Consider the following 13882-nt stretch of genomic DNA (forward strand, 5'->3'; position numbering starts at 1 on the left):
GGTGGCTGTTGATAGCTCCAGGCTCATATCTTTGAAGTTTATGATTCTGATGAAAAGATCGTGTCTTTTTTCCTAACAGTTTCAGCAGAAGACTCAGGGAGACTTCTGGTTGGCCTGACTTGGGTCCTATACCCATCTCTGAACAAATCACTGAGACCAGGCCTAAAGGTGGGGGGTATGGGTGCAGCTTCATGTAATCTGTATAGATCGAAGTGGAGAAAAGGCAGTTCAGCTAAGAAATGTTGGACAAGCAAAAGGAAACAAGCACATGTTCACAGCACAAGGAGCAGACTGAGCAACACTGTAGAGATAGGAAGAATAGGCTGAGAATAGGAAATGGTATGATATGTAGTGGGATTGGAATGTCAGACAGATGAGTAGTGGGAAACAGTCAAAATTAATGCTGGAGATGTAAATTTAGATCAGATGGTACCAGGACTGAGGGCTGAAAAAAAGAGGTGGAGAGTTTGTTCTGTAGACAGTTGTGCTGCAGTTTGAGGGCAAGAAGGGAGGGTATAATCCAGAATGTGTTCAGGGCTTCGCCAGAAGCCACCTTCAAGTGTCTCCTTTTTTCTGAGTCTCTCCTAGACAAAGTTATGGTGAAACTACGCCAGGAAGGACAGGAGTTTCTTCTGCACTCACTTCACATCCTCAGGGAGGATGCTAGCAAAACGATAAATCTACATGTGTATATGAATTTGGCGATTTAAATAGGAAAAATGATATTTTCTTCCTAATGAGGAGGCAGAGAAGCCTTCAGAGAACAGGAAATAGGTGAACTATCCTTTTAGGACAGGCTTGCACTTGGGGACAAGCCCTTCTTAAGGCTACTACAGGTTCTTCCTGATCCAGCCTTGGATTCCTTCCTTCCATGGGGTTAGGAACTGAGACTTAGAGACTCCTCTCCCTGGATTTCTGTGCTTTGCTTCCTGGAACTCAGATAGCGGTACCAATAGTGGTTATAGAAGCGGCAGGTGGCCGCAGTACTCCACTTCTGTTGAACCCTTAACTACACACTGAGCACCACGTTGAGGTCCTAGGTATAGTCTCCAGGTTCATCCTGATGACAATTTTATGGGGTAAATATTGTTATTCCCCTTTTACTGGAAAAGAAATGGAATCTCCGAGAGGGTAGATCGCTGGCCTCGGGGACCTGCACAGAGTGACAGTGGGGCTGGGAGTTGAAGACAGGTCCACTCCGAGGCCCATGCTCCTCACCACTGTGCCATGCCATCTCCTGCCGGCTCCGAGTTCTGAGTTCCAAATGGGTCAGAGCTCCAGCCTCAGGTGCTGTCACAGAGGTGGTGACTTAGGGTACTGGACAGGTACTACGGAAGTGATGCTTCCTGACTCAAGGCTCAGGGGCCCAGAAAGGGACGCTGAATCCCAGGGAAAGCTCTCAACTTAAGTGCATGTGAGAACGCAGATTCCTGGTCTGCAGATCTAGAGAGTCTGGTTTCTAGGTCTGAGTGGGGCCTTGTAATCTGTATTTGAATAAAACCCTAAAGATTCTGATGCAGATGTGCCGTGTTGTGAGGAGTGCTGCTTAGGCAGGGATGTGTGTGTGTGTGTGTGTGTGTTACCTGCATGTGCATGCCAATTGCCCTGGTTCAAGGGTTGTTCTAATAAAGCTCTGTAGATGGTGGATAAAGATATGCACTGCACACAATCCACTTCAGAGGAGCTTTTCTAGACAGACTTCATGGCCTTCTTTAGACTTTACCATTCAAGCCTGGACTTTGCAGTGAGGGTGACCAGATACCCACTACAAAGGATCATCTTTCTACGAAAACTTCTGCTCAGGATATTCAAAAAAAGTTTTTGGCAGGAAGTCATTGGTCCCCCTTTTCTGGACCTGGGAACAGCAGTAGGAAGTGTTCAGGCCTTTTCCCAAATATAATCTCTGACCATTTGAAGGCTGAGAATCCTCTCTGCCCATGGCCTCCTGGGACTCTGAGTGGCCTGCCTGCCTGTCAGGGGCACCGAACATCCCCGCACTGGGGATGTGGGAAAGATGGTCTCTGCCCTGGAGGTCTGGGTGGGGGTGCGGGGGGAGACAGAAGAGATCCATGTGAAAGAGTCAGGCACACAAATATAACCAAAATAAGCCAGAGGCAAACGCGTGCTGCTGTGAGAATCCAAGTGCATACATGACACTGGATGCAAGGTCCAACATCCAGTGAAAGGGAAGCCGGAGGAGGCTGTGTGTGAGGTGCTAGGTGAACCGTCAGAACGGCCTTCCCAGGGAGGTCACACGCATTCACACGTGACTGCCCTCGAGCGTCTGGAGTGGGCTGTGCTGCTGGTGAGCACGGCAGCCCCCAAGTCAGCCTTCTGGGGAACACAGTGCTGACGGCGCAGGGGGGCTGGGGCACCACCTAGCACAGAGCGCGTGGACCCTGCCCACGTGGGAAGTCAGGCGAGCCTCCCCAAGGTACTGAGGCTTTCATCAGATTCCTGAACACAGCCCTGCCCCTGACTTTAGGGGAGTCGGGATGAAGTACAAAGAAAGGCCCCAGACCCCAGCCTGTGGCCTGCCCACCTCCGCCTTCCATCCCGGCTCATAAGCCTGTAGCATGTGGACACCTTGAGCCCAAGGGTAAACTCTGTCCATATACTACCCGCCCTTGGCCAGCCTTCAGGCCTACTGTTGTGACTGGCCCTCAGGAGGACTGATCCAAACATCAGTCCCTTGCCGTCCTAGAAGTGGGGTGCTTAAACAGGGGATTGGGAATACTGGTCTACAGGGGTGAGTGATCTGCTGGTGGGCTGACATGTTCCCTCTGGCCCACAGGCTTCTTATTCTATTGGAGGGAAGGCGGGACACAGCTGAATGAGGGCCAACCTGGGCCTCTATAGCTTGGGGCATGGGCAGGGTGCCTGGCCACAGGCCTAAGCATGGTTCTGCCTAAAGGATGAGTCAATGTTAGCTAAAGCAGAGGTGGAGGGATGGGAATGGGGTACCTTCCCTTAGGAGGAACAACCAGTGCAAGCTCCCTAAGATGGGAAAAGCTTGGTTCACCTCCCCAAGAGCACCTCCCCAAGCACCTTGGGGAGAGCCAAGGTGAGACTGGAGAACAGACTGGGGCCTCCGGGGCCAGGGTAAGGACTCAGCTTTACAAAGGACATAGGCAAGGCGTGGTGGACCAGGGAAAGGTCACGTTGAATGGAGCAAGAACATTCCTCTCAAACTGAGCTTATATGATGCCAGTAAGGTGTTTGATGTGGGGAGAGAGAGCAAGTTGTTCAGTCTGTGGGCCTCAGAATACTGACAAAGGCCTGAGAAGGAAGGAAAATAAAATAGTTATAGAGGAGCTGTAGCCATGTAGAAAGGGCTCAGGATTGTCAGGGTAAGCACAGAGCCTCTGGGAGGAACACTGAAGAATGGGGCTAGGGCCCAGGCTCTCTCTCTGTGCTGTGCTGACCATTGCAGTGAGGCAAAATAATCTGCCACATATAACACCTTTCTGCTCTAGGACTGTTCCCTGTATTTGAGTCATAGTACTGTACACATGCGATTTTTTTGTGTTTTTCTGTGTGGTTTCCTAAAAGTCTTTATGGATTGGCAACACATTCTTTTGTCCACTTAGTAAATATGGCCATGTTTATGCTGTGGTCTACGTTTTACTGTCATCACTGAATCCTTGTTTTCTTTTTGCATCATTTTATAATTTGCTTTTTTTAGAATTAGTGGTGGTACTCTTGTTACTTAATGCTTGTGAAATTATTAATACATTAGGCCACAGTAAGAATTGTCCCTGAAGTCTGTAGGCAGATATTATGCATGTGTGTGTGCATGTGTTTATGATAGCAGTGCTTACATAATCTCAATAACCAAGCCCTAGGGACTCACACTTAGAGATGGAACAGTTGGTTTAAATTAGGTTTCCATGTGAAATATGGTATCACTATTTTTTTCCTAGCATTGTGGGAAAGTATATGGAAAATAATTTGACTGATAGGAAATAAATCTGGATGTGTGGTCAGGACTGAGGCATAAACCACATGAAGGTCAGTGCCTGCTCTGTGAAGCAGGTCTCTCCAGGGGAAGATGTGTTAACCCTTTCAGGTCACAGCACTGAGAAGTCGCTGTGTGGTACCAAAATAGCCTGAAAGAACAGTGACTTTGCAGAAATGCTGATTTTCCATCCATTTCAACAGGAAAGGAGCTAAATCCATAGAAAAATACAGCCAGAGGCCTCAAGAATTAATGCATTGGGTGTCTTTGAAGAACAACTTTAAATGTTTAAGTATTTCATCTTTATTTTAAGGAGATGGATTTGAATGTCTAGCTCAAAGAGTCAATGACGTCGTGATTCTGAGTGTTTTCTGATGACTTCTTTTGGCAGGATTGTTGTTGTTGCTGTTCAGTCACTCAGTCGTGTCTTGTCTAACTCTTTTTGACCTCATGGTCTGCATCACGCCAGGGTTCCCTGACCTTCACTATCTTCCAGAGTTTGCGCACACTCACATCCCTTGAGTTGATGATGTAATGCAACCATCTCATCCTCTTTCACCCTCTCCTCATCCTGGCTGCAATCTTTCCCAGCATCAGGGTCTTTGAGTCAGCTCTTCACATCAGGTGGACAGGGCTTATCAAAAGCTGATCACACCAACAGAAGAATTGATTGAAAACTTTAACAACACTCAGTCTCTATTGGCAATATAATGTCTTGGTCTAGAGAGCCAGAGTTCCACAAAAGTGACTGGTAACTAGGTAAGTAGGTAAAGGGGCAAGGCCAAGAAGCAGTGAGCCAGGGATTGCTCACAGCTGCAGGAGAGGGGTTGGCTCTGGGAATCCCAGAGGTCTCCTATGCTCCCAGAGGAGTCCCAGGAGACCAAAGGAAAGGTTATCTCTTTCCCAAGAGGCTCTTAATTCTTTGCAGGATGATCTGGACCCTGGCTCATCCTAGGGGTCTGGAATCTGGAACAGATTCCAGATCTGTTCCCTGACGTCTCACGAGAGCTCAGCTAAATCCGAGCAGGTGGAGAGTGGTGGTGCCTGCTGAGAGCCTATTGGACTGTGGCTGGGCTCCAGGCTAGCAGGTGGCCCGTCACTTTCTGCTTCAGCCAATTTCAGAAAAGAAGAGACAGATTATTACTGCAGTGCTCCTGACTGGTACCAGATTATAACCCTGTGCTAGCATGGAAACTCTCTGTTGCTGTTTCCTACTTGTTTCTGTACAGGGAAAGGAAAGGTGTTTTTAGCACTGATCTCTTCTGTTTTTTGTTGTTGTTTTTTTTTTTTTTCATTTTTAAATCATGTTTTGATACTCTTCTTGGTAACTTCTCCTTTGATTCCATCTCTGTCTTCAAGTGTGCATCTCTTATTGAGTGCTTAGAAGGACCTACTGGTGCCAAGTTTACCAAAACTAACTTCCCTTCATCAGAGGAAAGAGCACCAGCCTGGGAGTCCTAGTTTTGACATCCATAAGAATTGTGATGTTGGCAAGTCAATTTCTCCCACGAGCCTTGGATTCTTGATCTGGAAGAAAGAAGTTGGGCTGCCCTCTGTGGTTGCTGCCAGCACTAAATGCCATTCATTCCTCTCATTTTATTTGGAGGAAAGAAGGCAGAGAAGTGTTCCCTTAGACCTTGAAATTTTCCCCCTGTAACCTTCTCTGTTCGGGCTTCACTCTCACTCAAGTCAGAGAAATGAGTTGCTCCCCAGGTTTCTGCACTGTTCCTGAACCAAGTAAAACTAGTGGACCATGGCAGGGGTGTGGGTGGGGGAATCAAGGTTAAGACCAAGGCTTTGATCTACTAACAACTGAACTTATCAGCCCAGACCTTAACCAGGATAGAGAAAGTAACTTAAGTGAACATTAGTGTCAGAACACCAAAGTATAGGTAGCAGCAAAATAATCTTAGAGATTAAGCAAAGGATTTTGAGGCTGCATACCATAGAGGGGGGACTTTAATAGTAGATTATTATTGAGTATTCTACTTCAGTTGCACTGGTCATAGCAAATACCTTCTTCCAACAACACAAGAGAAGACTCTACACATGGACATCACCAGATGGTCAATACCAAAATCAGATTGATTATATTCTTTGCAGCCAAAGATGGAGAAGCTCTATACAGTCAGCAAAAACAAGACCAGGAGTTGACTGTGGCTCAGATCATGAACTCCTTATTGCCAAATTCAGACTTAAATTGAAGAAAGTAGGGAAAACCACAAGACCATTCAGGTATGACCTAAATAAAATCCCTTATGATTATACAAGAAAAGTGACAAATATATTCAAGGGATTATATCTGATAGACAGATTGCCTGAAGAACTAGGGACAGAGGTTTGTGACATTGTACAGGAGGCAGTGATCAAGATCATCCCCAAGAAAAAGAAATGCAAATAGGCAAAGTGGTTGTCTGAGGAAGCCTTACAAATAGCTGAGAAAAGAAGAGAAGTTAGAGGCAAAGGAGAAAAGGAAAGATATACCCATTTGAATGCAGAGTTCCTGAGAACAGCAAGGAGAGACAAGAAAGCCTACCTCAGTGATCAATGCAAAGAAATAGAGGAAAACAATAGAATGGGAAAGATCTCTAGTGCTCTCTTCAAGAAATCTCTTCAAGAGATCTCTTCAAGAAAATTAGAGATACCTAAGGGAACATTTCATGCAAAGATGGGCTCAATAAAGGACAGAAGTGGTATGGACCTAATAGAAGCAGAAGATATTAAGAAGAGGTGGCAAGAATACACGGAAGAACTGTACAAAAAAGATCTTCACGACCTAGATAATCACGATGGTGTGATCACTCACCTAGAGCCAGACCTCCTGGAGTGCAAAGTCAAGTGGGCCTTAGGAAGCATCACTACAAACAAAGCAAGTGGAGGTGATGGAATTCCAGTTGAGCTATTTTGAATCCTAAAAGGTAATGCTGTGAAAGTGCCGCACTCAATATGCCAGCAAATTTGGAAAACTCAGCAGTGGCCACAGGACTAGAAAAGGTCGGTTTTCATTCCAATCCCAAAGAAAGGCAATGCCAAAGAATGTTTGAACTACTGCACAATTACACTCATCTCACACACTAGCAAAATAATACCCCAAATTCTCCAAGCCAGGCTTCACCAGTCCGTGAACCATGAACTTCCAGATGTTCAAGCTGGATTTAGAAAAGGCAGAGGAACCAGAGATCAAATTGCCAACATCCATTGGATCATCGAAAAAGCAGGAGAGTTCCAGAAAAACATCTACTTCTGCTTTATTGATTACACCAAAGCATTTGACTGTTTGGATCACAACAAACTGTGGAAAATTCTTAGAGATGGGAATACCAGACCACCTTACTTGCCTCCTGAGAAATCTGTATGCAGGTCAAGAAGCAACAATTAGAACTGGACATGGAACAACAGACTGGTTCCAAATCAGGAAAGGAGTACGTCAAGGCTGTATATTGTCACCCTGCTTATTTAACTTATATGCAGAGTACATCATATGAAATGCTGGGCTGGATGAAGCACAAGAGAAGAGTGAAAAAGTTGGTTTAAAGCTCAACATTCAGAAAACTAAGATCATGGCATCTGGTCCTATCACTTCATGGCAAATAGATGGGGAAACAATGGAAACAGTGTCAGACTTTATTTTCTTGGGCTCCAAAATCACTGCAGATGGTGACTGCAGCCATGAAATTAAAAGATGCTTGCTCCTTGGAAGAAAAGCTATGACCAACCTAGACAGCAAATTAAAAAGCAGAGACTACTTTGCCGACAAAGGTCCATCTAGTCAAAACTATGGTTTTTCCAGTAGTCATGTATGGATATGAGAGTTGGACTATAAAGAAAGCTGAGCACAGAAGAATTGATGCTTTTGAACTGTGTTGTTGAGGACTCTTGAGAGTCTCTTGAACTGCAAGGAGATCAAACCAGTCCATCCTAAAGGAAATCAGTCCTGAATATTTATTGGAAGGACTGATGCTGAAGCTGAAACTCCAATACTTTGGCCACCTGATATGAAGAACTGACTCATTGGAAAAGATTCTGATGCTGGGAAAGATTGAAGGTGGGAGGAGAAAGGAAGGACAGAGGATGAAATGGTTGGATGGTATCACTGACTGGATGGACATGAGTGTGAGTAAGCTCTGGGAGTTGATGATGGACAGGGAAGCCTGGCATGCTGTAGTCCATAGGGTTGCAAAGACTCAGACAGAGCTACTGAACTGAACTGAAATGATACTCCAGTCTGTGTAGTAGAAAGGCAAATCACATTAGAGTAAATTTAAGCCTAGAGGAGAAAAGTATCTACATTAGGTGTTTAGTGAATAGTTAATAGTGACACTTTGGGGACACATATTTCATTTTTCATGTGTGCGTGCTCAATTGTGTTCAACCCTTTGCTACCCCATAGACTTTAGCCTGCCAGGCTCCTCTCTCAGTGTGATTTTTCAGGCAAGAATACTGGAGTGGGTTGCCATTTCCTCAAGGAATCTTCCCGTAACCTGCATTTCCTGCATCTCCTGCTTGGCTAAGATGGATTCTTTACCTCTGAGCCACCAGGGGCACACACCTCAGTTCAGTTTCAGGCTTTGCCACCTATTGGTTGGGAACTTTGAGCAAGTCTCTTAGGCCCTCTGTCCTTCAGTTTCCTCATCTATAAAATGAGCATAATTATGGTTCCTGACTCTTAGGATTGTTGTGAGAGATACATGAGTTAACATATACGAAGTGCTTAGAACAGTAACATAAGTCCTATGTTGGTTCTATTATTTAGTCATTTGAGGAGCATAATAAATAATGCATTTGTGTAGGATAGTTCAAAAAGTTTTTTGTGTTTTTTCATTTAACATTATGCATTTTACTCTTTGACAAATGGACTTTTGTTCATGTGTTAAGTGTTTTCTTGCTCCATCAGTCAAATACATTTAAATCCTCATTACCTTTAGGCCTTGTTTTCCTATGGTCTCATGGAATTTTATAGATGAAAAGGGATTATATGAATTACCTTTCAGCTGCATTTTAAAGGTGAAGATTAACAGGGAGGTTAATCCCATTGCAAAGCATTGATGGAGCTGGAGCTTCAATTCAGTCTCTTGGCAGGGTCCTTCATTTCCTAATACTAAACTGACTTAAAAACAACAACAACATTTTTCTCATTAGAAAGTATGTGTCAAGCTTCCGTGGCCTGGTTTCAGTGGACACCCCTCTCTGCATTCTACAGGTGAGCTCCTGGGTGACGTGGCTGATCCTCGCGGCGGGCTCCATGGAAGAGAAGCGGGAAGTCTTCTCGTACTTGGTTCATGTGGCCAAATGCTGCTGGAACATGGGTAACTACAATGCCGTCATGGAGTTCTTGGCCGGCCTCAGGTATGGGCAGTGGAATATGGTTATCTGTGGTTTCCTCTTAACAGCTAAATGGCACTGAATTAATTGTCTGGGTAACCATATTCGGAGAAGGCAATGGCACCCCACTCTGGTACTCTTGCCTGGAAAATCCCATGGATGGAGGAGCCTGGTAGGCTGCAGTCCATGGGGTCGCGAAGAGTCAGACACGACTGAGTGACTTCACATTCACTTTTCACTTTCATGCATTGGAGAACGAAATGACAACCCACTCCAGTGTTCTTGTCTGGAGAATCCCAGGGACGAGGGAGCTTGGTGAGCTGCTGTCTATGGGGTCACATAGAGTCGGACACAACTGAAGTGACTTAGCAGCAGCAGGCAATTGGTACTGACTATTTGAGGGAAATACATTAACCTCTGTTAGTGCCACAATTCCTGTTCCTCAGAGGTGCTGCAGAATTAAGCAGGCATGATCCTACTCCGCTGTGTCTGCCCTGATCCCATGCTCTTGGGCAGGCTGAGTGTCTGATTGCTTAACTCCTTCAACACCATCACTGACCCCCCTTTCCCCTTCCTGCCATGTGTGCCCCACTGTTACCTGTCTCTTCCCAGATCTACCTTACAAATTATCCAGCACTGTAAGCTGCCAACCACTGACTGCCCTCACCAATGACAGTGGCTTATGTTGATAATAATATCACTAAACAATGTTAGCTGTCATTTTTATTGAACACTTATTACATGTCAAGCACTGGACTAAGCATGTTCCGTGCATTAAAACTTTCTATTGTCAGAACAGTTTTTTGAGGTAGATACTATTATTATTTCCACACCGGATGAAAGAAGAAACATCTAAGATAAGAAGAAATTAAGTCACTCACCCAAGGTCACCTGGTGTGGCCAGGATGTGAATGGAGGCCACCTTGATTTCAGAGCCTGTGCCCTTAACTTCTGGAAATCCCATGGATGGAGGAGCCTGGTGGGCTGCCGTCTATGGGGTCGCAGAGTCGGACATGACTGAAACGACTTAGCAGCAGCAGCAGCAGCCCTTAACTTCTATGATATCTTCTTCTTACACCTTCTCCATCAAGCTAATAATAAGATCAGCATTCTATCATTAAAGCCTCTGGCTGTATTCCCTTTAAGTATCAGTTACCTTGCATAAAATAGCTGCTCTTCACTCTTGTGGATGGAGTGTGGTATGAGGAAGAAGAGGATAAATGGTGGAATTAGAAAAATGGGGAATTAAATCCTGGCTCCCCTGTGGAACAGCTGTGTGATCTAGTTACTTGACCTCATTAAGCTTCAGTTTCTTCATCTGCAAATGGGGGCAATAATAAAAAGCACCTATCCCTTTGCACAGGATTTAATGAGACAATGTGAAGTGTAGAGTATGTGTGTCTGGCATGTAGTAAGGCTCAAAAAGAGAACTTGTCATTGCTGTTGTTGTTGTCTAAGAGTCATCTTCCCAATGAAGATCTATAAATAGATCTTGCTTCATAACATTTCAAGGTTTTTCTTTGATTCTCCAGGCCTGACATAGGGGTTCAGGATTGGGGGTGGAGAGGAAAATTTTTAGTTGGAAATTTTTTCGTCCTTTTGAACTTTCTCAACTAAGAATAAACTCACATGATCATGTCCTTGGCATTTAAAATGGTTGTACAAATGCACTAAGCATGGCTCAAAAGAAGGAAAAATAGAAAAGTACTGGGTGAAGAAAAGGCTATATGCAGATGATTTGGTTCTCTTTGTGATAAATTTTCTACAAACAATCTGCGCTACCTTTCTTTTTTAATATTATTTATTTGGCTGCACAAGATCTTAGTTGTAGCGTGCAGGATCTTCCATTGTGGTGTGCCAGCTTCTCTCTGGCTGCAACATGCATGCTTAGTTACCCCACAGCATGTGGGATCTTAGTTGCCCAAGCAGGAATCAAGCCCACATCCCCTGCATTGGAAGGCAGATTCTTAACTGCTGGACCACCAGGGAAGTCCCTGCATTATTTTTCTTTAAAAAAAATAGAGATCATATAATGATAAAATAGTCCTGTTTTAATGATGCTTGGGCTTCCCTGGTGGCTCAGCGGTAAAGAGTCCACCTGCAATGCAGAAGAGGCAAGAGATCCCTGAGTGTGGAAGATCCCCCGAAAGAGGAGATGACAACCCACTCGAGTATTCTTGCTGGGAAAATCCCACGGATGGAAGAACCTGGTGGGCTACAGACCCTGTGGGCTAGGGTTGCAAAGAGTCGGACATGACTGAGCAACTAAGCACAAACATACGATGGTGCTTATCCTTTCGTGGTTGACTGGCAAACTGGTGCTGACTGTTGTCTGGGGACCTCGCTTCCTCTCTTCTGGATGCCACCATCCTCACAGCATGGCAGCTGGCTCCCTCCAAAGTGAACAATCCAAAAGAACAAGGCAGGGACTTCCCTGGTGGTCCAGGGGTTAAGAACCTGCCTGCCAAGGCAGCGGACAGGGGTTTGATCCTTGATCTGGGAACTAAGATCCTACATGCCAGCGGGCAGCTGAGCCCGTGCACCAACCTGTTGAACCCTTGCACTCTGGAGCCCGTGCACCGCAACTATTGAACCCCTGAGCCCAATTACTGAAACCCATTGCCTAGAGCCTGTGCTCTGCAACAAGACAAACCACGGCAGCGAGAAGCCTGCACACCACAACTGGGGAGTAGCCGCACAACTAGAGGAAGCCTGCACACGGCAGCAAAGACCCAGTGCTGCAAAAAATAAGTAAATAAATAGAAATAAATAAATAGAAAGAGCAAGGCAAACGCTGCGGTGCTTTTTACGTCCTGGCCTCAGGAGTCACACACTGTCCACTTCTGCCGTATTATACTGATCATGTAGGACCAGCACTGGCGCACTGTGGGTGGGGACCACACCGCAGCAGGAAGTGTGGGTCTTTGGAGGCCATCTTGGAGGTTGGCTGCCATGTACCATATATTAGTGAGTCTCTTGATGCAAAGAATAGCCTCATAATGCCCAATGGAGGCCTTGGGGAAATGTGACAAACCCAACTTAGTTTGAATTCAAAATCCAAGAAGTCCATGTGACAGTGAAAGTTGCTCAGTCATGTCTGACTCTTTGCAACCCCATGGGCTGTAGTCCATGGAGTTCTCCAGGGCAAAATACTGGAGTGGGTAGCCTTTCCCTTCTCCAGGAGATCTTCCCAATGCAGGGATTGAACCCAGGTCTCCTGCATTGCAGGTGGATTCTTTACCAGCTGAGCCACAGGGGAAGTCTATAGAGCCAGGTAATTCTTTCTTAGATGAGAAATAATGTCAAAGTAGCTAAACCTTACCACTGATTCCTGGCCACCCCAAACCCACTGCTACCCAGTTTCACACTCCTACATTTGGCTTAAGGCTGAATTAGTCTTTACAAATAGATGGGTAAAACTACCAGGTATAATAGTTCGTCAGCCAGAACAGTAGATACAGGAGGTAAGTTACTAGATGTCCTTAGGATGGAATGATTGTGGAAGAAGAGCTCACATGTGCACTTTTAAGTTTGAAAGTATTTAGATTACAAGTAATTGAACTGCATCAAGATAACTGATTTTTTTTTTATTTTTAAAACAATTAGAGGAGAAAGGGGCACAACCTTATTGTGAAGTGACTGCTTTCCTGTCACCTTTGTACATTTGGCTTCCTCAAACTAAATTCTCAGCTGTTTATAGGAAACGAGTAGAAGTACAAAGATTTACATGCAGCAATATTTACTCAGTTTTAATGTCTATATAAAATAACCCAAATGTCAAGGACACCTCGGTTTTAAAATAATAAAATAAAATAACCCAATGAACAATAATAGAAAAATGAAGGCAATAACATGATGCATCCACACACTGGAGTATTATTTAATCACCAAAAACAATGTTTATAATAATTTTAATATCATAGGACATACAATATGTACTTACCTGGGAACAAAGCTGTCCATACTTAATAACCTCAGCAATATTTATACAACAAAATGTATAAAATATTTAGACCAGACAGACACAAATAGGATAAGTACTGGAAGGAAATATTCCTACTGTTGTCTGTGGTTGGAAGAGCTGTGAGTGGATTTTCTATATTTTTGGTATTTTCTAGATTGTCTACCATGGGCATACCTTTTTAATCATGGAAAGAAATAAAGTTTCTTTTTTAAAAACGTCAGTTCTCAGTCTAACAAAACACCATTGCTCTTTACTAAGGTTTGTCTCTTGTCCCACCCACATATCATGACTCATGAAAAAAAGGATGATCAGATAATCAGAACCAAGTCTCATTCATGTGTTCACTTCATTTATTTAAACCTCCATTCCATGCCCCCAAATGGATTCTCACCACCTTATAAGGAACTGTTGTAGGACAAGTCGAACCCAGTGGGGTGAAATCAGGAGACAGTTTTATTTTTCTGACCTCACTGTCTTTCAAACCTGCCAATTGGCTCTTCTTCCCCCGAACTCTGGACTATACCGTGGGCCCCCCGTGTCTTTCCCCGTCACTTGTGTAGTTAATAAGCCGTCTCCTTCGCCTATGCCCTTGAGCGCTAGTGACCCCCAGAATCGTATGGCAGTGCCACACGATGGTT

The 13882-nt window shown here is 44.7% G+C and overlaps 1 protein-coding gene across 4 annotated transcripts in view; it reads left to right on the forward strand.

Moving 5' to 3' along the window:
- Positions 1–13882, forward strand: part of PLCE1 (phospholipase C epsilon 1) — a 368784-nt gene that overhangs the window by 260925 nt on the left and 93977 nt on the right. For all 4 annotated transcript variants that reach the window (XM_044935313.2, XM_044935312.2, XM_044935311.2 and 1 more), the window contains exon 5: positions 9159–9304. In XM_044935313.2, the coding sequence (XP_044791248.2) occupies positions 9159–9304 (146 nt within the window). The remainder of the gene's footprint in view (positions 1–9158; positions 9305–13882) is intronic.

This window comes from Bubalus bubalis, chromosome 23 (assembly GCF_019923935.1).
Source record: "Bubalus bubalis isolate 160015118507 breed Murrah chromosome 23, NDDB_SH_1, whole genome shotgun sequence".
NCBI classification, from domain to species: Eukaryota; Metazoa; Chordata; class Mammalia; order Artiodactyla; family Bovidae; genus Bubalus; species Bubalus bubalis.